This window comes from Pleurodeles waltl, chromosome 6 (genome assembly GCF_031143425.1).
Source record: "Pleurodeles waltl isolate 20211129_DDA chromosome 6, aPleWal1.hap1.20221129, whole genome shotgun sequence".
NCBI classification, from domain to species: domain Eukaryota; kingdom Metazoa; phylum Chordata; class Amphibia; order Caudata; family Salamandridae; genus Pleurodeles; species Pleurodeles waltl.
The window spans coordinates 1641929157-1641957028 of record NC_090445.1 but is presented as its reverse complement, the minus strand read 5'-3'; the positions used below and the strand labels follow the sequence as shown (position 1 = coordinate 1641957028).

The 27872-nt window shown below is 43.0% G+C and overlaps 1 protein-coding gene across 4 annotated transcripts in view; it reads left to right on the top strand.

Annotated features, from left to right (window-relative positions):
- The window catches only part of STRBP (spermatid perinuclear RNA binding protein), a 451011-nt gene that overhangs the window by 206756 nt on the left and 216383 nt on the right, over positions 1-27872 (top strand). For all 4 annotated transcript variants that reach the window (XM_069241550.1, XM_069241553.1, XM_069241551.1 and 1 more), the window contains one exon: positions 20619-20705. In XM_069241550.1, coding sequence (XP_069097651.1) covers positions 20619-20705 — 87 coding nt within the window. The remainder of the gene's footprint in view (positions 1-20618; positions 20706-27872) is intronic.

Genomic DNA, 27872 nt, shown 5'->3' with positions numbered 1-27872 from the left:
GAAACACCCTTCACCTCACCACTAGCTCAGACGACCACTCTCCCAACATGGAGAACCTCCACTTTCAGATCCAGACCAACTCAAACACCACCCTTCATCTACAGATATTGCCCCATGGACCCTGCCACCCTTTCAGCGAATCCATAACAGACTTCATCATACACCACTTTCTCACCTCCATGGACTACATTCTCCCCGGCAACCTCAATTTCCACCTGGAAAACATCAAGGACTGCAATCTTACCTACTAGAGAACCTCGCCACCCTGGGACTCATACAACGAGTCGCTTCGCCAACCCACTCAGCAGGACACAGGCTCGACCCCCATCTTCTCCGCCAGCAACAGCATTGTCATCTCACACACCTGCAAACTGCACTGGACCGATCACCACTGCGTACACTTCTCCTTCACCAAATCCATTGCCACCCACGAAGAAGCGGGAACAAAGCCTCCCTCCGAAGACCATCTCGCCACCTCCATCCGCCAAACACCACCTTTGGCCACCACGGACACGAACACATCAGCACTCAACCTTCACCAATGGATCTCCGACTACACCAACACCCCCGAAGAAAGCCAGCTCGTTCTCACCTGCCCCCCAAGAGTTCAAATGCACCTGCCGATGGCTCGATAGAAGATGGAGCAACAGCAAGACCCTGGCCAACCATGCAGCCTTCAAAGCCGCCATCACCACACACAACCACCTCATCAAACCCACAAAGAAAACTGCGATTCATGAACGCATCGACACCAACACCAACAACAGCAAAGAACTCTTCACCATGATCAAAGAATTCACCAAACCCGGCATGGACTCCATTGACATCTCCCCTCCCAAGACCTCTGTGACAACCTTGCCACCTTCTTCCATTACAAGATCTCCGAAAGCTTGACCCAACCCACCCGCAGTCACCGCACCCAAAGACTCCAGCTCCCACTCTGCTCAACTGGACCACTTTCTCCAATGACAACACCCTAAAGATCATGAGAATCATCCGCTCCGGTACGGGTGCCCCCTCGGACCCGTGAGCCCGACCACATCTTCAACCAAGCCAGCACCACTATCGCCACTGAACTATGTTGCACCATCAACGGCTTCATCGAGTTTCTCACCTTCTCGGATGACTAGAAGCACGCAGAGATCAACCCACTGCAAAAGAAACCCTCTGCCTACCCGATGGGCCTCAAAAACTGCATATCCATATCTCTGCTCCCCTTCCCAGCCAAGGTCATTGAGAAGGCCATCAACTCCCAACTCACCAAATTAATCCGAACCAACCACACCCTGGTCCGTTCTCAATCAGGTTTCAGAAGCAACCACAGCACCGAGATCGCATCCTCGCAGCAACAGACGACATCTGTAATCTCCACGACCAAGGCAAAACCACAGCCTCATTCTTCTGGACCTTTCTGCCGCCTTCAACACCATCTCCCACTACACCCTCGGCACTGGACTCCACGACGCAGGCATCTGCAGCAAAGACCTTGAATGGATCTGCTCCTTCCTCACTGGCGGAACCCAGAGAGTCAGGCTCCCACCGTTCTCCTGGAAACCGACCGAGATCAGCCTCGAGTTTCTCAGGACTCCTCTCTGAGCCACAGCCTCTTCAACATCTACATGGCCCGCTCGCTAACATTGTCAGAAACCATGGACTCAACATAGTCTCCTCCGCCGACAACACCCAGCTCCATTCTTGTTAATGTTTTTGGACGCTATTTTTTTGTTGGTCCATGCCGGGCCAATTTGAAACTTCCTGGAAGGAGCAGAGGTTGATGAACTTTTTTCTGTTGGATTTTTTTGGGGGGGTGAAGTTTCATGGGGCTTTGTCAAATGGCGCAAAAGTTATTTGCAAACCAATAAAATGGTGACCAAACTATAGCTACACAGAGGCAACTGCCACAGTATAATTAAAATATACATTATTGAATAGGCAGTGCACAGCCTTTGTGAATATTTTTAAATCGATGGATAACCTATGTCTCAAGCTCAAGATTTCACACTTTAATCGTCCGAGGAACCGTTATTAAATCTAACACCAAAATAGCAAAATGTATCGTCTTGAAATAAAACAGCTTTGTTTAAGGATACCTTCTCGTAGCACTCTTCGGCTTTCCAAATATTAATGTTTTGCATTGAACACTTATGAAAACATCTAAAAAGCCATAAGCTATTTGGCTAATCCATTTCCAGTCCCTACATAACAGAAACCACACATTCACCCAAGCCTTGGATCTCTAGGTGCTTTATGATTATCCACCTCAATAGTACTTATTTTATCCACCTTGGAGGGATGAAAGTCTGCTACTCTGCAGGGATCCTAACCTCTGACCATGATGTCAAACTCCATTTCCCAGAATGGATGCAATAATCCACTGAGCCACCATCCTGGCTGGATAACAAAACTCTGCCACTGACATTTTGATCAGGCAGCATTCAGAGTATCATCCTCTATGCACTTCCAGGTCTAAATCCTGTCCTAGACTTGTTGCATTGTTCATTGTCCTCCAGTAATCCAGGTCTAAGTCCTGTCCTAGACTTGTTGCATTGTTCATTGTCCTCCAGTGCTGAAGTAGAATTAATAGTTGCCTTGTGTCCGAACCAATGAACGTGTAGGATCCACAGTGGCTCATTCACACTGGTTGCTGGACTGGGGATAGAATACGTAAGTGGTGATGGTACCTTAAGGAAATGGAAAGGTATCACCTTGGAAATGTATCACCTTGGCACTCAGTTCCTGTGCAGTCCACACCGGAGTCACCACCCACTAACATGGAACTGTGACAGGGGCCCTGCCACATTTCTTGAGGCCTTCCAGATGTACATACACAGGGTGAAGGGTAGCATGAGCTATAATTATCAAGTGCAATGGGCAGAATGGATTTGTGGACAAAAGATTGGATTACCTTGTCCTAATTCCATGACCAAAGAGTTTTCTCATTCAAAAAAAGGCCACCATCTCCTAATGTGGGGAAGTGTAAGTCCAGCTGAGTGTAACTGGAAGGCCCTACAAGGGCTGTCCAATGTAACAAATCATTTGAATTCCACAGAGCTATACAACAGCAGAAAGTTATAAGTTGGACATCTGGACAGTAAGTTGCAGCTTTTCATTTGGAATATGAGACCTCTCATAAGTCTTGATGTTCTTTTGGTGAGGCCGACTGATATACAGAGATTACCTGTGGGTTATAATAGCAGGCAGAGTGTCCATAATGATGGTAGGAAGGGGGAGAAATGAGTCCTTTTTAAGAATGTGCTTGTTCAGGTGACCTTCCGACATGTGGCATAGCACTTCCCTGAGCTAGCAGCCCCTCTAGTCCCTAACACGCTTTCAATCTTAGACCAACTAAATGGTTCGGGACAACCTCAAATACGCTTTGCAAGATGGCCTGGGGGTTACTGAAGAGTAAATGGATAACTGCTAGAAGGAAATCAAACTTGTGGTAAGCGCCATCTGCCAAGGGCTGAAAGGGGCCTTCAAGAGATAAGAAATGGTACTGGAAAGGCAGTAATTGATCTTGAGGCTTGACTAAATGAGTGGTCCAGTGAATATGTGGAGCTGTGGGGAAAATTGAAAAGAAAAAAAAAAACAATATTCTACAGGAGGACTTGGAAAATAGATTTAGAAGTAACATCATCGAAATTTGATGGGCTTGGGTAGGTATGGCAATGTGCATAAATGTCAATCAAATAATCTTTATTCGGATAATTAATCATATCCATAAGAGTCACAAATATAAAGCAAATATTAATATAAAATTATGTCACTAAAAGTGGTCACAATTTTACCAGATAAATACGTATAAAATAGCAAAAAAATAAGTACAAAATAATCACTTTTGACCAAACACCAAAATCACACAGATCGACCTAAAAACAATTCTAATCATATGCAATTTATCAAACAAAAAATATCAAATCAATTTTGCCCACTATAAGCTTACCCATGTATATAGAAATAACCAGGGAACCTATGATTTAAAACCAGGTCACAACATATGTCTTTGTCAGATCAGTTATCTCTGACTGGCCTCGTAGGTTAATGCTTCCAGATGGGAAAAGCTTTTTCTTCTATTAATAGCCAAAGCAACAAATGATGATACAGAAAAACTAATATTCAAATTTTCAAGTAAACAAATGTAGTTAAAAGCGTCCTGATATTGTATATACTTTCGGTTCATAAACAGCAGGCATAAAATTGATTTCTAATATCCTTATAAAATCTACAAAAAAAGAATAAAATGCATCGTTGACTGAGTAGACTTCTTCACATGGGCATTTGGAAGCGTCTGAGACCAAACCTTCTCTTGTGGGAATGCAACCAGAAAATGTATGCTTTCCAACTGTAACCTTGCCAGTTAAAATTTGCATTGTATATTACTTACATTTAACAGATAGAACTCCGTTTCCCCAATAACGGGGCTTCAAAGATAGCTACTAGTCTTACTGTGCTCACACTTTCTGTCAATATATCTATTCCCTAAAAGAATAGCTTTTAATTCCTTCCTACTGTAACATAATACCTTGCCAGGTTCCAGAATACTCGGGCTAGCATCCACTGATTTAAGAAGATTATTAATATGTGCCCTCTAAACGCAAGCAATGTAAAATTAGCTGTTTGGTAAATTCTGTACCCGCCTTACTCCATATACTATGCCAAAATAGATTGGGGTTTATCTGGAGTTGATCTTCAATGAACTGCAAACCCAGTTCCAAATGCGCAATATAAGAGGATGTCCTAGGAGCCGCAAGGAGTCCATTTAAAAAGGAATTTGCCTGGGCCTGGAGGGAGGAGCAGTTAACCCATCCCCACAACGGGGCTCCATAACTAACACTGGGCAAACATTTTCTCTTAAACAAGGTCAGGATAACGCCAGTTGGTTTATTTCCTATTTTAGCAGAAAATCTGAAAAGCGCTTCTGTGGATCATTAAAATTTAAAAGTCCCAAATTTCATTTGGGAGCCCCAGTAGCCACTTCTGGCAAATTGTATTTAGAGGTATGAAAATTTATAAGACTCCTCTAAGCTCTTCCTATAGATATGATGGATCCTCTTTTGCTCCTTCCCTCTTCCTCAAACCATAGTAAATGTTTTATTTTGATTTATTTTCATATCCTTATTCTCCATTTAAGTGGTAAAGGAGTCAATTAGAAGTTGGAGTTAATTTGCGGTTCTAGAAATAAGCACTTCATCCTTGGCATAAAGGATGGATGGATATCGGACAACTTCCCACCGTAACGACATCAGCATTTACGATCTGCAATGTATCATCTAGCCCGTTAATATACAGTGAGAATAACAGGGGTGCAAGAACGCAACCATGCCGTATGCAGTCAGATATCAGTGACAACAAGGAAATGATTCCAATAGGCACCTCTAACTCAATCAAAGTCTGCCACAGCTTGGCACGATTCACAAGGTCAAAGGCGCTAGATAAACCTGCAAAACATAAATGAATAGGACTCTTTTTAACTACTGTGTATTTGCTAATGATGCGGTGCAGGGTGAAACATCGTTCCATCTTGCCAATATTGCTATTGAATCCATACTGCACATAGGTAAAAACCACAAAATATTGGAAAATCGTTTACCATTTAAACACTTCCTAAACCTTCAGTATTCTTTTTAACAAGTCTGCTAGAAAGATGGTAGTCTTAATACAGCAATTGTAGATACCATTTTTAGGAGAAAAAAAGTGTACTTTTTTGCACAGCACTTTTTCCCCTCAAAAAACAATTTTGCTACAATGTGATTATTTTCTCGGTCCTCCACAGAAATCCACAAACCCTGAGTTTGTGTGTGTGTCTGTGTATGTATGTGGCACTTGTACAGCATGAACCTAGCTGAAAAGTCAGCACAACTTTGTGAAAGTCAAGCCTGCAGTCAACACGGAATAGGAGAGGTAGCCAGTTATTGGATTGTTACTTGACTGCTTTGTGTCCATGAGTCACATAGATCAGTGGTTCCCATCCTGTGGTCTGGGAAGACCCCTGGGTGGGGTCTGCAAAGCCTTCTCAGGGGGTCCGTGACTGCTCAGAAAATTAAGAAACATTAACAGATTAAGTCCCCAGCTTTCAGTAATGACTCAGTGTGGGGGGATGGGAAGGAAGGTCTCCGGATTCCAGTAATGATAAAGTGGGGGTCCACAGAAGTCAAAAGGTTGGGAACCAATGACATAGATGGTTGATGCAGTGCTTGATTGTATTGTAGCGTGCTCCGTTTCTCTTGGCAGTTTCATGATGGTGTGGTATGAAACTTGGCTTTGCCAGTTTGAAGAGTTGTTTGTGTTCTTGGGGGTTCTTTAATAGCATGAGCATATCAGGATATGCTGTTTCTCTTCCATTTTCTTTTCTTTTTGGAGATGAAACATTTTTGTTAGCGAGGTGCTTGCTGTATCAGACTGCTGAAAGTGTCCGCTGAAGATTTAATCTTGAACTTGCATGTTTTAGCTGAGGGTGGGTGTTCACATGATTTTTCATGATGTTCGGATTGCTGATTTTAATCAATTTTGCACAAAGTTGAATGGAAGTGTACATGCATGCATTACGTTTTCTTGGAAATGTGCCCCACTGCATTTCATTTATTGTGCACGTTTCTCATTTATAAACATGTTTCATTTAGTATTAGTGTTTCATATACCATTATTTTGTTACAGGTTGTTCATTCATATATATCAGTGTGACTTATTTGAATAAATGCAATAGAATTGGTATGCTAATTCTTTCTGCTCTTTTCACAATAACAAGAAAATTATATTTAAGTCTGATGCAAAATAATTTTCGGAGAAATACATCAGTCGCTTTTCTTGGGAGCTTGATAGAGCTGCATACTGCAAACAGGCTAGGTGAAGGCTATGGAAAGGCGCAGCCAGGCCACACATGTTTTTCATAGCTGATTGGAAGCATCTTTAGTATTGTGTTAGGGGCACTATCAGAAACTCAATTGGGCATTTTGCTGGTAAGAAGCTAGGTTCTACAACAGGAGGGTTTTTTAAATCATAAGCTTATTTCATCATTCAGTGCATTGAATGGTTACATTAAATCTGCAGCATTTGGTGGAAAAAGGGCATAAATTTGTCCAGGAACGTTATGAAGGCTTAAGCGCAAATCCCTCCAAGCACCAAAAAAGGACTCATTCCTTGTGGAGGACGTCAAGGGGGTTAAGGGTTGGGGAAAAGCCACAGCACTGAAAGGATTGATTTCTTTTTAGCCTCTTTTATGTATCACTGTGCCACTAGGCTTCGCACAATTAGAGTAAAGACTCTATTGACCATAGTAAAGGGAAAAATTGAGTCAAAGGGAATACCTGAGCAATAGAAGCTTTTTTTTTTTTTCTTCTCCTCAATGTTTACCCCTATTGTTTTAAGTCAAGGAACCAACATTTAAATGTGTTGAAACTATAAATAAAAATTGAGTGCTTTGGTTTTCATATTAGTAATAATGTTTGTTCATTGTGGTCATTATGAATATAAATTCACATTTATCCAGACAGGAGGATTATCATAGTATTTCCATAAATTCTTTATTATTTGGATGTATGTGACATTCCTTGTCCACATTCTGCATACAATGAGAAACTAGGCCATTTTAATCATAAGTAAGATTTATTCTTTTAAAAAAAGTGAGAGCACTTATGCAGAGGGTACATTGATTTGTATTTGTGTGCACATAGTTATGAAGCCAACTAAAATAAACAAGGTAGTAGTTGTGGAGTTTGCTAGGAAGGTTCAAGGAGTCCCTGAATTTGTCACCAAATATAAAGCCTCTCGAACACCTGCTGCACCAAAATCACGATTTCACATTTAAGGAAACTACAGACCACTTTAACAGCTCTTGGTTTATTATGGTCCAACCCTATTTCTCATTCAGTGGTAGTATTGTTGGTGAAAACGAGGGTACCAAAAATATGTACATTAGCCACAGCTCCACTAGTGAATGAAAATCAAAAAAAGTGGCACAACAAAATTAAAATGTTACTTCAGGAGTCTATCAAGAGAAAGGATTGGTCGACATTAGATGTAAAGACCAAATCATTCTCAAAAGAATAGCTTCTCGATGCTTCATCCTTCCCATTAAACAGGGCAGTGTTCATCAGCAACATTGTAAAAGCAATAGTAGACAAAAACAAATGGGGTCTGTCTTTTGTAAGGAGTGATGAAAATGTGTTTCAGAATCTGAATTTTGAGAGGTAAAGCTCCAAGTACCAACCACTGCCATCCACAGTTGGTTCTATAGTATGTCTGCATGATACTAAATAGACAATATAAAAAGTACCTGGATTTCAAAAGAAGTCACATATATGCTCAAAATGTTTTTGGGACTTATTCTCATGAGTGGTATCCATGTCTCATGTATTGAGTCTTTTTGTGGTCATGTTGAACCATCTTATTATGTGTAAAAATTGTGTAATGTTATCTTGCATTTCTTGTAGACTGAATTTTCTTTCTTCCCTTATACACTCTGTGTCCAACAATAGGAAATTGACATCTATTTAGAGCAGGTATTCTTATACCAAGAAGATGTGATGTTGAACAAAAATGAGCACCATTTGTCAATTGTACCAGAAAACAAGATTGAAAAAAAAGCTGGTAGAAAAGTGCACTTTTAGCCTAGTTGATGAGTCCTGATAAGAAAAAGAAGGTAGGGAGGACATTAAAGAACTTGCATTAAACTGTCAAGTTTAGAGAAGAACTATTCATAAGCCTAAAGTCACGGATTTAGTTCTTGAGCCTTCCTGTTAACTATGAAACGTCACTAGGAATTTTCATAGTTGAGTGGTGGAGCAGCAGGATTGTACTTTGCTAATAAATAATGAAGGTGAGAGCAGACTCTATCTCCCCGCTTTGCTTGCCTTACTCAATAAGATGTCTTGTTATGTTGAGCTTTTCCTTTGGAATGGTCTGATTGGATTGACAAAAGTATTTGTGCCTAAAAACAATGCTTGGTTATCTACTCGGTTCTAGCCTTAGACCTGTTGACAGACAGGTAAGTCTGGTTATCTGACATGTTGAGATGTTAGTGTGATGGTTCCTTTACTAATATTATGAGACCAAAGGCCTTCTGAAAGAGTGTGCTTGCTGTGTTTCACTTGAACACCTGCAGCTCATCGCTTGGGCAGGCCATTGTCTGTAATAGCAAACTGCATGTTGCAAATAGCTGAATTGCTAGGGTTCGTCAACTTCTGGAGACAAAGGCACTTTCAGGGTGGGTCATGTTCTTGTTATTCATCAGTCCATGACTCCTTATCTTCTATTATTGACTGACTTGCTTCAAAGAACACTTTAATCCCTCTCATATCATATTTCATAGTGGCATATTCTTGGGAAGCACTCATTTGGAAATTCCTATGTGAAGCTTTTCTTGATTTGGTGTTTCAAACTCAAGTCTGACATACCAATGCTGACTAGCTTTTTTTATTTTGACTAGGTTGAGGGCTCTAAATTGGAAAGGTAGCCTTAATGATTCTTAAAAAGCTGAGGAAGACTATTACCTGTGGCTCTCATACTGCCGCTGTAAATAATAATGTGGATTACACTATAATGCAAACAGGATGCTGAACATCAACTGCATGCTGCTCCAGTTTCAGAGGAGTTGAAAATCTACCTCTTTAAAGAAAACTACTTCATAATGCACTAGCAGTAGACTTACTCCCAGAATCTAGCTACCTCTCCTATCACTCAACTAGGTGCTTGCTTTTTATCTTGCACATAACTCAGCTACCTAATGGCTATCTTGCCACTATACAGGTACCATATACAAACATAGATGCATAATGACCCAGATGATTGCAATTAGACTCAACCCCCTTACAGACGGTTTGTTTTTATTCCAGGGAACGCAGCCCCTCACAAATATGCTTTCTCTCAGCATTAATGTATCAACTTCATTTTGAAATAGGAAATGCCCCCCAATTTCTGGATATGGGAAAAGCCTTTGATTCTCTTCCATGGGCTTGCATTGTGTAGGTGCCTTTGGGTTTGTCATTGACCCATAATGCTTTTAAACACCCACACCACAGCCAGACTGAGAATGAATGTGTTTGACTCAGCAACTGGTATGAACTGAAAGTGCAAGGGGATTGCCTGTTGCATCCCTTTTCACTGATGTGTGTTCTAGGAGAACTCCCATTGAGACTTATATTCAGTGTGTGCCAACTTCTGCTATCACTTAAAGCAGACAATATTCTGTTTATTATATACCTGGAGGGAGATCCGGTTACCATTATTTGGGCCAGTATACAGTTTTGTCTTCATTCCAGGCTGTAGCAACTTGGGGAAAATCAGATTTAGCTAGTTACCCCACCCTCAGTGACATGAGAGCTATAATGCCCTATATGATGGAAAATTGATTCAATTAGGTACATTGGGCTCCAGTTTTACAGGGATCATTAAGTGGTACTGAGGAATAATTACTGTGTGACAGTAAAAAAAAATAAAAAAAATTGCTCCTCTGGTAGAAATCTTCTGTGCTGACATCTCCTGACCCAATATAAACAGCAATAAGAAATTGTCATTTGACTATTGTCCCCTTCGGTCCATCCAAGAGAATCCTTTCTAGTCTCTACCAAGATCAGCCAATCTGGCGCAGAATATATGCCTGAAGAGAACTCCTGAAAACTGGAAGTTCAAGCCACCTGCAATCCAATATGCTTTCCATCTGAGCAGAGAGATGTTGGGCCTCTTAGACTTCCAAAGTGCTCCATAAAATATCTTGCCAAGCATATCTGACTTTTTGTCAACATCTAATGAAATACCACATATAATAATTATGACAAGAAAAGCCTAGGCAGCATATACAGGGAGTGCAGAATTATTAGGCAAATGAGTATTTTGACCACATCATCCTCTTTATGCATGTTGTCTTACTCCAAGCTGTATAGGCTCGAAAGCCTACTACCAATTAAGCATATTAGGTGATGTGCATCTCTGTAATGAGAAGGGGTGTGGTCTAATGACATCAACACCCTATATCAGGTGTGCATAATTATTAGGCAACTTCCTTTCCTTTGGCAAAATGGGTCAAAAGAAGGACTTGACAGGCTCAGAAAAGTCAAAAATAGTGAGATATCTTGCAGAGGGATGCAGCACTCTTAAAATTGCAAAGCTTCTGAAGCGTGATCATCGAACAATCAAGCGTTTCATTCAAAATAGTCAACAGGGTCGCAAGAAGCGTGTGGAAAAACCAAGGCGCAAAATAACTGCCCATGAACTGAGAAAAGTCAAGCGTGCAGCTGCCACGATGCCACTTGCCACCAGTTTGGCCATATTTCAGAGCTGCAACATCACTGGAGTGCCCAAAAGCACAAGGTGTGCAATACTCAGAGACATAGCCAAGGTAAGAAAGGCTGAAAGACGACCACCACTGAACAAGACACACAAGTTGAAACGTCAAGACTGGGCCAAGAAATATCTCAAGACTGATTTTTCTAAGGTTTATGGACTGATGAAATGAGAGTGAGTCTTGATGGGCCAGATGGATGGGCCCGTGGCTGGATTGGTAAAGGGCAGAGAGCTCCAGTCCGACTCAGACGCCAGCAAGGTGGAGGTGGAGTACTGGTTTGGGCTGGTATCATCAAAGATGAGCTTGTGGGGCCTTTTCGGGTTGAGGATGGAGTCAAGCTCAACTCCCAGTCCTACTGCCAGTTCCTGGAAGACACCTTCTTCAAGCAGTGGTACAGGAAGAAGTCTGCATCCTTCAAGAAAAACATGATTTTCATGCAGGACAGTGCTCCATCACACGCGTCCAAGTACTCCACAGCGTGGCTGGCAAGAAAGGGTATAAAAGAAGGAAATCTAATGACATGGCCTCCTTGTTCACCTGATCTGAACCCCATTGAGAACCTGTGGTCCATCATCAAATGTGAGATGTACAAGGAGGGAAAACAGTACACCTCTCTGAACAGTGTCTGGGAGGTTGTGGTTGCTGCTGCACGCAATGTTGATGGTGAACAGATCAAAACACTGACAGAATCCATGGATGGCAGGCTTTTGAGTGTCCTTGCAGAAAGGTGGCTATATTGGTCACTGATTTGTTTTTGTTTTGTTTTTGAATGTCAGAAATGTATATTTGTGAATGTTGAGATGTTATATTGGTTTCACTGGTAATAATAAATAATTGAAATGGGTATATATTTGTTTTTTGTTAAGTTGCCTTATAATTATGCACACCTGATATAGGGTGTTGATGTCATTAGACCACACCCCTTCTCATTACAGAGATGCACATCACCTAATATGCTTAATGGGTAGTAGGCTTTCGAGCCTATACAGCTTGGAGTAAGACAACATGCATAAAGAGGATGATGTGGTCAAAATACTCATTTGCCTAATAATTCTGCACTCCCTGTATTCGTTATACAACAGAACTATTCCGCACAACTCCAGATTTAATTTACCGCACACATCCTGAACTCAAAGGAGTTTGTTTAATACCAGATATAGATGTCTAGCTGCAAATTCCTTACCTTAGACCATTCCCCAGGTGTCTGACTGGATCTGGAAATTTTGAGACATATCCCTCAGCTCTGTTAGGTGTCTTCCTTCGGCTAAGTGCCATTCATGCCAGAAATTATGTGCGTGGTACCTATATAAGTTCCACCCTTGTATGTTGACATCAATTCTTTTCTTTCTGAACCAGGTGGCGCTGATTCGTGAAGAGCTACCCTTGGTTGTTTTTTGACTGGCTTTTTTTCTCAACTTTTGTCAGTCCTGTTTTTTTTAGAGTGATGTTTCTCTCCTGGTGTGACAGGATATCCAAAAAGAAACTGGCTGGTTTCAAATCATAGTGGTACCTTTCACAGGCAGACGTCTGAGACACCCACACCTGATTTGTTTTTGGTGCTTGGAGTGGGACCACGACTTCAAGACCTGAGGGGACTGCCGTGCTATGCACCCCAGGAACAGAGGAAATGATTCCTCAGGCTTCTCGACGTCCAACATTGGACGACCCCGTGACACTCTAAGATCTGGGTCACACAGAATGTCACTTAAGTGTTTGTGGAGCAACTCCCAGCAGTCGTCCTGCTCAGTCGTCAGGTACGTCCCACAAACATATGATGTAGAAGAGGACTTTGATGCACCCGTTGAAGTCTTCTGACCGGATGTGGGAGCGTTGCCACTCCAGGTCTTATGCTTCGGAGGAGATTGAGTCATGGTCCGCTCCATGCTTCCCTGACTTTCCCAGAGCAACTGTGTACCCTGCCCAGCTTAAAGAATTTGTGAGGTGATTCACTCATATTTGAGTGGCACAGCACCTCAGGCTCTTGAGGGGACCTGCCACTGGATACTCGCCACCAGGCTCACCCTCTGCACCAGTCTGGCCCCATGGTTCCCATATTGGATCCTGAGTGGAGCTGCTAGTGAGACAGATCTTCCTCAGCAGCTGCGCTATCACCATTGCCATTTCCAATATAGAGCCGGATGGGCATAGTCCAGTGTTGGCTCTGTCGCCAACCGGAACCATGCTGTCCATATCCGAGCCAGTGCCTTTTGTCATTAACCTGTCTGGGGAAAGAGAAGAATGGGAAGGGTCGGAGGACCCGTTTAGATACCAGCATCTCCTACATGACGATGAGGACAACTTGTATAAGGGACTGACAGAGGATAGTGGGTTAGACACCTCACCTGACACTGGCTTGGTCTCTCCTACCGTGGCTACGTATGAGGGGGGGGGGTTCGTTATGGTGGTGTATAGGGTGGCTGAGGTGTTGTACCTTCATCTACCCTCAGTGGCAGACAGAATGAACATATTGACAGAGCTTTTTCAGCTGTGAGTCACCCTTCTAAACCTTTTATTCCCTTTTATGAACCTTTACTGATGTCCTGTACATAGGATAACTACCCACTGCCACCGCCCCACTTTTGGAGACTCCAGTTTACTTGCCCAGCACCTTACCACAGAGAGTTTTGTGGTGTAAGCGCCTACCTCTAGAGGTAACCCAGGTACGTTCCCTACCACTCCACCGGATAGGGAATCCCAAGAGGCCGGTTACCTTTGGCAAGAGAATGTTCTCTTCTGCCAGCCTTGTACTGCGGTAAGTGAACATCGCTTGCATTTTGGGCTGATATTTCCATGCAATCTGAGATTCGGTTGCACAAGTGCTACCTGTGGTCTAGAAGGAGGCCTAAGACACTCTCCCAAGCTAATGCTGATGAGAGAGACACTTCAAAGTTCACCATTCAATGTGGACTAGACATGACAGTGATTTCACTGGCTGAAAACACTAGGCTTTTTCACAGGCTGTCCAAGAGATATTCCCTTTGATGGCTCCCGCCCTTTTGGATAGAAGGTGGACTCCGTGCTAGAGCACTTTAGGGGCAGCAAATCTGCACCAAAGTCCTTGGGCTTTCTCATGGCCCCTCATCAACCCCAGTCCTGATTCCACCCCTTTCATGGACATGGAAGGGAGCTCCAGCCGTGTCATACCCTCCCAGCCACCATGGCCAATAGGCTTCCCATCTTTGCTGTGGCTTAGTATGTGGGTCCTATAGAGTACCTGGGATAGGTAGATAGAGCTCGGGCCAGTGCACCCCCCAGGCAGCTGCAGCCTCCAAACCTGTTTATTTTGCCTCTGACCATCATCGACCTCGAGTGGGTCTATGGGGCAGCATAGACCATCACCTGTACCACTGGCAGTCAGTGACATCGGACTGCTGGGTTTTGCAAATCATTCAGAGGGGCTACTCCCTCCCCTTTGTGACCACCTCTACCCATGGCGCCCACTTACGACTGGCTGACAGAGGACCACCTCTCCATCCCTTGTCAGGGAGTTCTGGCTCTCTTGGTCAAGGGAGCCATAGAAAGGGTGCTGAAATCAGAAGCAGGTCGTGGGTGCTCTTCCCGTTACATTCTAGTGCCCAAGATTAAAAGAGGCCTTCGTCCTGTCCTAGCCCTGCACCTTCTCAATCTCTTCTGAAAAAGGAGAAATTCAGAAAATGCTCATGCTCGCACAACATATGTCTTCCCTGGATTCGGTAGACTGGATAGTAGTGTTAGACTTGTAGGATGCACATTTCCACATCACCGTCCAGCCTGCCCACAGACGTTACATGCATGTCACAATAGCCAAGAGCACTTTGTTTGCCGTGCTCTCCTTCCGCCTTACCAATGCCCTTTGGGTGTTAATGAAAGTAATGGCTGTGGTTGTAGCTCATCTGCGGAGGTCAGGGGTTCCAGTCTTACCCAACCTTGACAACTTGCTGTCGAAGATTGGCTCACCCCAGACAGTTTTCTAACACGTCCAGACTTCAGCTGGCCTTGTACACTCTGTGGGGTTCACTGTCAATGTGACAACACTCCCGAACAATGAGTCCAGGATATTCAGGCTATGATACCAGTGTTTCAGCTTCTACCCTGGATTATGTTGAGAATGACCCTTAGGTTGTTTGCCCTCATGGCCTTCTGTATCCTGCTTGTAACTCATGCCTGTTGGCATACTCGAGCTTTGCAGTGATCCTGAAGTCCAAGTGGGCACAGCACGGGAAATCTCTCTGGCATCGTCCAGACCTCGAAGGTAACTGCGAAAAATCTGCAGGGGTGGCTGACCATTAGGTCAGTGAAAGACCCCTGTCCTTTCTCCAACCAGAGCAGACTGTAGTGACAGATGCATCACTTCTAGAATGAGGTGGGCATGTGGGAGAGGTGAAGATCAGAGAACTCTGGTTTCTGGCAGAGTTGTCGCTTCACATCAACCCATTGGAGCATCAGGCGATTCACTTCTCTTTAAAAGTCTTTCTTCCTTCAATAAAGGAAAAGCTGGTGCAGGTGTTCAGACATCACAGCTATATGGTACTGTAACAAACATGATGGGGTCATAGACCCTTTGTAAAGAGACTCTTTCTCTTGGCATGGCTGGCAGACAAGGGCATTTCCCTCATGGTTCAACACCTGACAGGCTTTCTGAATGCCAGGGTGGACCTACTCAGCAGAAGATGCCTTGCGAATCAGAAATGGCTTCTCTATCTGTAGGTGGTGCAAGGCCTCTTTCAGCACTGGAGCGAGCCTTGGTTACATCAGTGCACCATCGCCAAGAGCGTGCAATATGAGCAGTTTTGCATGCTGGATTTTCTGAGACGAGACTCACTTGGTGACATTTTTCATCTTCAGTGGAGCTTTTGACTTCTGTATGCTTTTCTGCCTATACCACTCCTGCCCAGAGTTCTCAAGAAGATTAGGAAAAACAAGGCAGACTTTTTTTTGTGGCTCTGGATGAGGCATGGAGAGTCTGGTATCACGTGCTGTTGAGCATGACCATCTGTCCCATGATCAGGATGCCTCTTTGAGAGAATTTTCTATTGCAGCAACAGGAGACGGTTCCGCGCACCTTCACCTTCATGCGTGGAGATTGAGTGGACAGTTCACTGCATTCGATCTTCCTCCAGAAGTCTGTGATGTTATTCTTGCAGCCAGGCACTCCTCTACTAAATCGAAATACAACTGCTTTGGGATGAGTTTGTGATATGGTGCGATTCTAGACACATCGATCCTCTTTCTGCACCTCTCTCTAAGGTTCTCTGTTGGCTCGATCTTTGGCCCAGCAGAGTTCTGTTTTGGGCAAAGTTAAAGGTTATCTATGAGCCATTTCAGCATTTTTGCAGTTGCTAGACCAACCTTCTTTACTCAAGTCACCTGTTGTGGCTAGTGGGAGCTAAACCTTTTTCTAACCTTCTTAATGTGTGCACCTTTTTAGCCTCTGCACAATTGCCCTCTTCGTCTGTTGACCATCAAAACCACCTTTCTGGTGGCCATTATTTGACCAGGAGGGTCAGTGACTTGAAAGCACTCTGGGTGCACCATTCCTACACCATGCACCATCTTACCAGTACAAGCTGGTTCTCCAGACACATGTATTATTCCTTCCAAACTTTGTAACTCCATTCACTGTAGGCCAGAACTTCACCCTGCCTATCTTTTTTTGCTCTGCCTCATCCTTTAAAGAGGTGGAGAGATTCTACCATCTGGACCCAAAAAAGCATTGTCATTCTACCTTGAGTGCACAAAAGAGTTCTGGGTATATGATCAATTCTTCTTGGGTGCCAAGAAAGGGAAGTTTGTGCAAAAACGGACCATCTCAAGATGGATAGTACTCTGCATCACAAATCTGCTATGCATTGGCCAAGAAGAAACCTCTTGAGGATTTGCAATCTCATTCCACCACAGCTAAGGCTGTGACCGCTGCATTAGCCCCAGGGTTCCTGTCCTGGACGTCAGTCTGGCAGCAATGTGGGCATGTTTGTGCATGTTTACCAAACATTACTGTCTAGGCAGACCGTCGGGATGGGCACTTCGTCCATTCAGTCCTGCAGGACTTTAGGTTTTAAATTGGCTTAGCAGACCCACTTCTGAGTTGGCATTGCTTGGGTATTTATTGTAAGGTAAGGAATCTTTGGCTAGAATTATCTATCGGATGAACAAATTACTTACCTTTGGTAATGCCTTATCTAGTAGTGACTCTATCTAACTACAGATTCCTTACCTGCACTCCCATCCTACCTAATCTGCGAACATATTGCACTGTACCCAACACCATTCTCTGGGCCCTAGTATTTCACACCATTGGTCATTTCACATTGTGGCTACGCATTCCTGGCCTAGAAAGTTACAAAAGTAAGTGATTCCAGATTCACATGAATATGGGTACCACGCACATCATTTCCGGCAGAAACACAGAAACGAATGATGTCATCTACCAGTGCACAGCGGTTCTGCTCAAACTTTGGTGTCAAGGTTGTAATTCCTTCTTTACACCTCTACAACGTTGATAAAGCTCGTTTTTAATTGCCCAAAATAAATTTCTGTAAATCTTCTTTGGACTGGCGACTTGTCACCATTTAGAAAACCAATCACCTCATCTACCACTTGAATAGTGATTGGCTTATCCCACTCTAAGTTGCTGTTTAGGTCCATGCAGTGAAGAATATCGGATATTTTTGTGTGGAAGGTTCCCTTGCAATCTCTGATCACACAAGTATGATCAGCTGTCTTCCAGTTTGCATAAACAAAAGGCTAACAATGTAAAATTCTCTCTTTTCTATGTATGACTGACTTAACCTAAATAACTTTAAATCTCCTTTTTCATCTAAATTGATTCTTCTTGAAATGTGCCCACCTCTTTTCCAGAGCAAATTATATATTTTGGGCACGTTCTTTATCACCAATTCAATTTCTTTGACGTCTGCTTCTCACATTTCCTTGTAGTGGAAAGCAAGATGTAATCAGGTCTACTGTAGTTATGCAGCTGTGGTGTTTCGTCCATAATTGTTAGAATATCACACACACATCTTCTCAAACGAGTCAAAAGATATTGCAAATAGCAAGGGACTCCTGTCTGTACTACAACACACCACTGTTGTCAGGTGTTAATTTGGTGTAAAATTGTTATCCAGGAATTTAGTGTCCTCCGTTTATGTACTGGGAAAGGGCTCATTTTGCATCATGCTGTCTTTTTGTGGAAGTAATGGGTACGCCTTTGTTGTGTACATGTTTTGTTAATTTTGCATGCACATCAATGTGACACTCTCCTCTAGGCAGCATTTGTTTTCAGAAGGTGCTAAGAGGTCAGAAATACCCCAAACATATTTTACTTCTCTTTGTAAGTCCTGATGACTAGAATTTTGCAACACCTTTTAGCATGACTCTTACCTTATACATGTGGTATACATGCACAATGATATTCTGCAGGATTCTTTGCTAATTGAAACATGCATTGGCCATGAGTCCGGCTTTAATGGAATGTTGCATGGTATTGTGCATTATTACAAGTAAGTCGCATTGGAGTGGGTATGTATTTTTTGTGGATGCAAAGAACTGTGAAGATAATATTGGTGTAGGTTAAAAGTCAGGTAACAGTTTCACTGTCAAAGCAGACCTAAACATCTGTGTAGGTTAATGACTGCCCTCCTTCCATCTGCGCTGCTGCCAGAGAAGATCACCATAAATTATATATCACAGGGGTTTCCAAACATTTTAGAAACGCAGCCCATTTTTTAGAATGACCAACTTTCATGACCCGCCTATCTTTAATGGACATGAGGAAGGGTGATATTCTCTTTTTTTTTAAATGTAACACTGTCATTTACAGACAGTACATTTTGCACTGAAATGGCTTCTGTCTTTAGAAAGACATGCAGTCTTACTGAGAAAACCCTAATAGCATACAACACCCACGTGATACTATGTGGAAATGGGACATCTTTGAATATTTATCATTTGTGCATCACCAACTAAAGTGGCTTGATTTTTTTGGATCCTATTCAAATCTCTGTTTCCAGCACACTTCAAAATTACAAATAATTACTTCATATTTCGTTTCCTAACTGCTGAATTCATATGGTTAATGTACAGGTACTTACATGACAGTCTTAGGATGTCGTTTTGTTGCAACACGTAGAAAACGTAATTCACTTTGTGGGCAGAGAAAGAAAAGCAAACACTAAACCCATGTTAAAGGAAAAAGCTGCAACTTGTCAGAAGATATAGCCTAACATTTGACCTCTGTCCATAAAGCACTGCAAAAGTGACAAGATAAACACAGAATTGAAAGGCATCTTTATTTATTGATAGGACCTTTCGGCCCACCAAAAATTGGCTAGCGGGAAACACTAATCTAATTCGCTAAGCCACTTTGTTAGCCTTACAAATGTCATGTGTCCCCCTGAAACGTCAATCTCACCCATCTAGATAAACAAAGTAACCACATCTTTGTAGAGGGCAACCATATTTTTGTGGAAGCAAGCAACTTCTGCCCAATCAAAACATGTACTATTGGCTCCCAAATGTGGAAGGAGCTAAAGCCCCTCTGTAGTGATGCTCACATAATTGCCTGGTAATAGGTGCACTGTCAAGCCAGACCATAAAAGGTGCTTGTAAAGCAGAGTACACTTTCCTTTGTTTTTACTTGAAGTGTGCATATGTAGGCTTGTTTTCTGCTACTGCACTCAGTAGAAAACAGGCTGGCATATGCACACTTCTCGAAGACCTGAAAAGTGTTATTGATGTCCTTATTTGTGGGTGACAAGTTATTCAGTTGAAGTGCCTTAAATGTTTGAACGTGTTTGCAGATTTTTTTTTCAGTCCATGTGAAATCAGTTTCCCAGTCCTTTACCCCCTTTACATTTCGCTACTTTCCGCCTCCCCAATTGCTATATCTCGAGTGAAGAATAAAACATTCTGGGTATTTCTTCGCAATATAAGTTGATAGTTGGACCAGATCACTTCTTTACATATATGCATTGCACATTTTTCTTATTCTAGAGCATATACAGAAGTATGGACACACACTGAGTTTTAGGCAGCATTTTTATAACATTTTTATGGTATGTTAAGGTTTTGCACTTCAAAACCAAACTTTGTGAAATATTTCGGATATTTGTTTTGTTCCAGTAGAAAAGTTATTAAATTTGAAGTAATTAAGATGCCACGCCAGTGATTTCTTCAAAGTGACAGTGGCCTACCAGAACAAGGGTCACTTGATATAGCCTATGAGCCAAATCTTCCCAGGCTTAGCAGTAGGTAAGCACATTTTCGAAATGATTAGTGCCCAATTCATCCATTAGATGTACTGATGTGCTATGCTTTGATTTTGATTATTCATTTGTTTCTCATAATTATCTTTTATCCATAGGCTCGTCCACGTTAAAAAGACCTTTTGAAGATGGGTTAGTGGATGATAAAGATCCAAACAAAAAGATGAAGCACAATTTAAGAAAAGGTAGGTGGAACATCTATTATGTTTCTGTTCATGAAATGTTGTGGACTAATGTTTTGGTAGTTCTCCTGAAGTGTTTTGCTTTTGAAAAAATACAGAACGGTCGTCACTTTACTATTGTGCAAGGCACGTTGACAAGCTGATTGGAGAAAACACATACCTTGTAATTCAATTGAAGTGCTTATTTTCATATGATTTCAAAACTCCTATGATGTTATGTCGATTTCTAGAGTGCTCTAATCACTGATGAGGGCATCCAGGCGCTTGCTCTTGCAACTCCCAGTCCGAGGTGGCCACCAAAATGCTAGATTTGCCTTACTTTAAGTTACTACCTACCCAGTGGAAACCCCCAGCAAAAGCATTAGAATATAACTTGTTTAAGAACTCCATCTCTTTGTTAGAATTGTTTGTGTGTACATCTTCCTCTCTATTTCTGGCTAGTAGTCTTCTGCTTCCTTATCTATTGAATTGTGTTAGTTTCAGAAAGCTGCACACAGTAGTGGGGCGTCAAAGTGCTGGGTTCCAAATAAGAAATTATACTGAGGCTCATTTTCAGTGTGGAAGACAGACCACCAAACTGCTAGTGCAACAGCGAACCCAGGCCAACCTGCCTGCCTAATCAAAAGCATGCACCTTGTGCAATGGGTCTGTTTTTAACGAAAGTGCTAATGCCAAAACACACAGTGCCCCATACGACACAGGTGATTTTGTGTAAAATGTTTAAGCAGTGTTAAGGGAAGTCCCCAACAGGCTGTGGAGTTTTCTCTCCAAGGGCCTGAGGAAACTGATTGTTCTGTATTGCAGGCTTGGGCATGCGATGGAAGGGGTTGCATCACATCCAAAGGAACTGGAGACTGTCATCTGTGTCATCCCCAGGAACCAGGAGGTTGGTGGCATAGACATTTGTGGCAGAAGTCCTGTTATTGTCAATCTCCAAATGACAATAGCAACTATAAATATGGAGTACAAACAAATCAAGGCCATATACAAATATCATCCTTCATAAGTCTGACCTGTTAAATCCCTAAATTAGCCACACTCTTTATCTAATATAGCAATAAGTTAAATTACTTTTCTAACTCCAAACTCGGCATAATACAGCTGTTTATAAGTCATGCCTGTACAAAGTAATCGCCCTCCCAAAGTGTAGTAGGTAGAAGTAGCAGAGAGGTGTGAAACACCCGTAACACAGAGCCTTTTGAAAGGTAAAAATAAGATGAAAGGAGTGGTTTGGTTGTCTAAAATGTTGATGGGTGTAGTTATCACCTATAGTTCCTGCCAACAAAGTGTACGAGAAGCCGCCATTTTTTCATCTAGACAACATACATTCCAATTGCAGTAGAGGCTTGCATTTCAACTACAGCACCTGAATACTAATATCATGCATATTTGAAATTATGAACCCATAGGACAAATTGATCTTATTGTACCTTCTTTATTTTTGCTGTTCTCCTTCTCAATTATTTATTTTTAGTTTTGATACCTTATGCTTCAGGGCTTTAAAATCAAACTACCAAGAACAGTTGAAGACATAGCTCATGTGCCTAACTCTTACATTTCTTGCTTGAACAGTATTTTGATACATATTTGCACTACCATCAAGAGGTCCATTTTGCATGCAGCGTAAGGGTGCACTAAACCCCAAAAGAGACGTCGGATTTCATGATTAGTGAGTAGTCAAGACATGAGTAAGTGGTTCCTGCAACCGAGAGCGTAATTAAAAACCTAATATGCCCCTCTGGTATTGAGGATCCCTCACTAAGGAACCCCCATGCGGATGTCAGCCTTACTGGCTTCACCGTAAATGGTGCAAGTAACCCCAGAGAATGTAAATGTGTCCGGATAATATTTTTTAGACCGCTGCAGCGCTCTCATTTGAAGAAACAGGATTCAGGCGCCGGTAGCACTTTTGGAGCAAAATGCCATTAGGATATAACTCCATTATCACAGATGACATTGTACCTCTCATTCAAACCTAGCTGTCTGGGCACAGAGGCCCTAAGCTGCGCTTGCAACATGAGCTGAGCCAGGCTTTGATAGTCATAGCTCATTGCTGCTGGACCTAGATTTTGAACAGATCTCCCTCTCTGGGTGTGGGTCAGGGTTCCAATTTCAGTCCAAATGCCCCTCACTCCAAGAAGTAGTATAGTCCATAGTACAAAGATCATACTTGTATGATGCTTCAGAGTCGGAGTGAGTGCAGGCTTTGATATAATGCTGTCCACAGGTTGGTGAAAAACTGAACACTATTGAGTTTACACCAATTTCGGGACCTCTTTAGTGGCAGGACTGCTTCCAACAAGCATCTGTGCGGTATATCTATAAAGTTTGTGTCGGTGTGCAACTGTGCTTTAAAAAATGAACTTTCACTTTCTATAAGTGGTTGAGCTGTGATAATGATGATCTAGTTTTCCTGACAATGTATTTTTTAATTGTGAGGACAGTGGTGAAACCTGTAACTGTCAGAAGTGTGTGCCCTATGAGCTTCGCCACATTATTTTTTGACAGTTCTACACTTGTGTGGCTTCCTCTCAAATCAATGCATCATTTCTGCAAGAATTGTTCTGCAGCTTAAGCCTAAGCTGCTTAATGATGCCTTCTCTTACTCCTTTTGTCCCTCTCAATTGCTATTAAATCTACAAATACCTTGAGCCTGGAAAAGATCCAAGATGTAACAAACAGGTGAAGTTACTTTTAAGGTAGCTATTCTTTTCTTAATCTGTAAAGATCTATTGTCGGTGGTCTTCTGCTGGGCTCGGAGAAAGTGGAGTTCATAGCAGCGACAATGTCATCCACCTTTTAATTAAACAAATTTAGATAAAAATGTTATCGGCAATGCAACATAAAGTTGCCAATACCAATAAAACGTATTTCGGCATCCAGTGCATAAAAGTCACATAACACCGCAATAAATATTAAATTAATAGAAAAATTACATTAAAATAAAAGCAAAACACAGTCAAAGTACAGTTCCAAGTTAGAGTATAAAAGCTGGAAAGCTACATGGGGGCACTGGAACTAAGCAGTCTTGGCCAGCTGCCTTCTGATACGCCACATTCCTCTGAGGGATTTGGTAACTGCAGTGGCAATGGCTGGCTAGGGGCTGATGTTAAATCCTCATGGCTACAGCGTGATCTTGAGACCCCAACTGTTTGCAGGTTCGAACAAGCCATTTCCTAAATAGGGAGGTATAAAATGGACATACAAAGAAAACATGGGCAATAGACTTCTGAAATAAATTGTAGCAGGGACATAGCGAGTTAGTGAAGGCCCTATCCTGCCATCTATTGGTAAAAGTGTTAAGAGGAAGGGAGCCAAATCTAAATTGCATATAAAGCTTCCTGTCAGTCGGGTCTCGAATACTATCCAGGGAGGGCTCCAGCAGCTAGGTAGACTTGAAATCCAGAAACTCACTTGTTAATCGCTCTACAGAGAGTGAGTGAGCTATAGACTGGGCTGCCCACTCCCAGTAGCAAGACTTCATTCTTTCTTTGGTGGGTAGTGGCCCTGTGGATGGGCAATTCCATGAGTCTCCCATCCCAGTGGCGATAAACAGTGTTTTAACTGAATTGATCTGCTCGATCTTTTTGGCGGTATCCAGCAAACAAACTTCCCCAAAAGCAGTGTCATAGGAGGACAGTTCGGGAGTAGCCATGATTATCCTCCAAAACAGCAATGGTCTAAGACCAATTATGTTGTCTAGTGGTTTACGGGCCAGATCCAAATGCAAAGGGAGGTAAGCTTTCTCATGAACATATTTTCTATATTGGTGTGCTCCTTTGCATCCTCGAAGCACCAAAGTTCTGCCCCATAAAGTGCTTCACTGACTGGCTTCATATTATAGATCTGGAGAGCTGCAGCTATTGGTCGGGTAGTGGATGCGTGGTGCTTCCTTAGAAGACCTCCCACCAGCTGGCTAAATTTTAACGATGTAAAATTAATATGGGTTTTCCCGGACATTGAGTCTGATAGTTTGATCCCCAGATATTCAAAGGTGTTGACTCGTTCTAACTTGGACCCGCCTAGGGAAACGTTCCCCCTGTATGATCTATTCAGGCTAATAACCATAAACTTGGTTTTGAAAGTGTTAATATCTAAACCTCTCTGAGAACAGAAGTCATCAAATCGATTCAGCAAAAATTGGAGACCTGTCAAGGTTTTAGATACTATCAAGGTGTCATCAGCCTAAGGCTAGTGCGTCAGAGGGCTGTGAAGGGAGGTGTTGAAAGACCTGGTCCAGATATGAAGAGAAAACAGGATAGTCAGGGGTGTCCACTGGACGCCCCTGACTATCCTGATTGGATCACTGAGGTCACCATGCTTCCCCATCGTACTCTTGCAAAGTTGGCTTCATGTAATCTAATGATTACGGTCAAGAACTCCGGTGGTATTCCCATCTCGTTGAGAACCTCCCATAGCTTACCTCAGGGAACCAGGTCGAAGGCAGATTTAAGGTCTGTAAAGGCTACATAGAGGCTACAAATACTCCCCCTCCCTATCACTACAAGCTTCCAATACAGAAGCAAAAACCGTAACATCTGATCTATGGTGCTCGTTTTGGACCTGAAGCCAGCCTGGAATGGTGACAAGATGTTATCAGTGATCTAGTCGTGGATTTTAAGTGGTAGGCACGACAAAATACCTTTTGAATTGTATTTATAAGGCTTATGGGCCTATAATTGGCGGGTAGGGAACTATCACCTTTCTTATAGATGGTTATTACCTCGGCACTCCTCCATGACTCGGGAATGGAGGCTCCCCTAGCAATTGCATTGGATAAAAGAAGGATGTACTCAGCCCATTTGTCAGTGTTGTAGAGAAAAAGGTCACTAGGGATACCATCAGGGCCAGCAGCTGTCAAACGTGCTATATTGTTGATTGCATCGCGAATATCTCCCAGGGTAAACAGACCATCTCAGTGGCTAGTACTCGGCTGGAGGGGGAATAAAGGGGCGGAGGTAGTCAGAAGTTGGCTTTCAGCATTACAAAGAGAATTGAAATGATGAAACCAGTCCGAGGGCTGAATATTATTGCCAATTGCAGGAACTCCCCTTTGGTTGCTTTTGCTTACCATAAGCCAGAAGGATTTGGAGTCCCTGCGTTCACAAGCGTCCTTCATAAGCCTCTATCTCTCCTCCTTCCGGGCCTTACTCTGTGTCTGCTTGTACTGTTTCCGTAAGACCCTAACGTGGGCAACATCTTTTTGCTTGATTGCGCTAATAAGGTTTGTCCTGGCCAGCCAACAGTCTTGATTAAACCAGTTATCTCCCTCGCAGGGTAAAGAACTACGAGTGGTATGGGCAGCTGGTATAGTAAATAACTGTTCCAATCTTTTGAAAAACCCAGTATGTACATCTAGTAGGGAGGAGCAGTTTCCCGCTTCCTCTTGAATCATATCAATTCTACGCAATGTGTCAAATCTTGGCTGATGGTAGTGAGGATGTCGTCTTGCAGGACGACCTTACTCCATCTTAAACGGAGTCTGTTATTCTTGGGCTAGACCATCCTAATTATTTGAGTGGTGGTTGGCACAATATGCACCCTTCCCCTTGGGGTTCTAGGCTAAGACAAAGTAGGTTGTGGTCACTGTCCATTTGGTTCCAGACTACAATTTCATCTACCAAGTGCCAATGTCTGAGGTCCATCAAAATGTAATTGAAGCAACTCTACCCCTGTGAACCAATGAAGGTGGGTGTAGGCAGCATGCCTGTCAGATTTTGTTCTTCCGTTGACTGCCCTCAGGCCTAGGCCAAGAGTCAAGGCGTTTAACTGCAGAGCAGCCTGGTGCCACTTCTTAATGGGGGGAGCTCAAGCCTGGGTATATGCCATAGGTTGTCTTCTTCTAGGAAATCACCCATGTTGTCCAGACCAAGGGGTTCGAACATGGCATTGAAGTCCCCGGCTAAAATAAGGGTGTGGTTGGAAGGTCTCTCACCCAGCAAGATCTCACGAGACTGCAAAGTGGTGGAGTAACTGGGCCCTCTTATTCCCCTGGCGTAGATGTTAAATATGTCCGTGGTCCCTTGAGGCTGATACCAAGAATGTCAGGGCTGTCGGTAGGTAGCCATTTCACTACGCACTGTAGTGTGATTTTCACCCACATTAAGAGGCCCCACGATGGGCGACCCACCTTATTAGAAATAGCGGGAAGATGGTAGGTTGCATAGCCAGGTTTATAAGCAGGTTCAACTAGCCAGGTTTCTTGGAAGATGCATATATCCTATAGGTCAGTAAGGGTATTCCAGTGAGGGCAGTGTAAGTTTACATTTAAGGCCTGCCACATTCCAGGAGATGATGTTTACTTTCCGACAAGTAGTCATGTTATTGGGAGAGGAAGGAAAATTTGCCTGGGAATCTAAGGAGCCTGAAGATAGTCTGCAGGCATCCCTAGTAACTAATGCAACAGCCTTAGGTGGTACAATAGGAACCTTCTTGCCTCTCTGGCCGGCCACATCCATGGCCATATCCACTGGGTAACTGTAGTGCGGGGGCGGCTGTCAGGTCTTGCACAACTATTAAGGATATTGTAAGAAGCCTGTGCCTCGACCTCTAGGGGTCAATCTAACTTAGAACAGACATTACCATCATCATCATAAAGATACCAGATGAGTGCCCCTCAGAAAACACTATCTGCCCCTTGACTGTCAGTGGTAACGTCTTCCAAAACGTCATTTGACGTCGTAAGCCCGACACCGCATTCATCAGGTTTCCATCAAACATATCAGATTCAGTGTGATATTCGTGTATGCCAAGGTACCTAAATGTGTTGGGTTGCCACGAGAGGCCAGGCGCTATAGAAGTAAGGCCCAAGTTGGCTACAGCTGGGACAATGGGATAACACAGGACTTGGCCCAGTTTTCCCGCAAGCCAGATACCTTCGCATGAGTGCTGAACAATGGTATTATATCGCTGGGGAATTCCGCTAGGTCTCTGACATACAGTAGTACTTTGTCCGCATACAAAGAAACCACATGATTCCCATCCCCATGTGGTTTTCCCCAGGCTCGTCCCGCTCTGCGCAGAGCGGCTGCCAACGGCTCCACTGCAAAGAGCAAGGGGAGACAAGGGGCAACCCTGCTGCGTGCCCTTCCTGATGCACGTGACAGGGGCCGACAGGTGGCACCCTGTTTTGGTTCGGGCCGATGGAAGCGTATACAGCAATTTCACCAG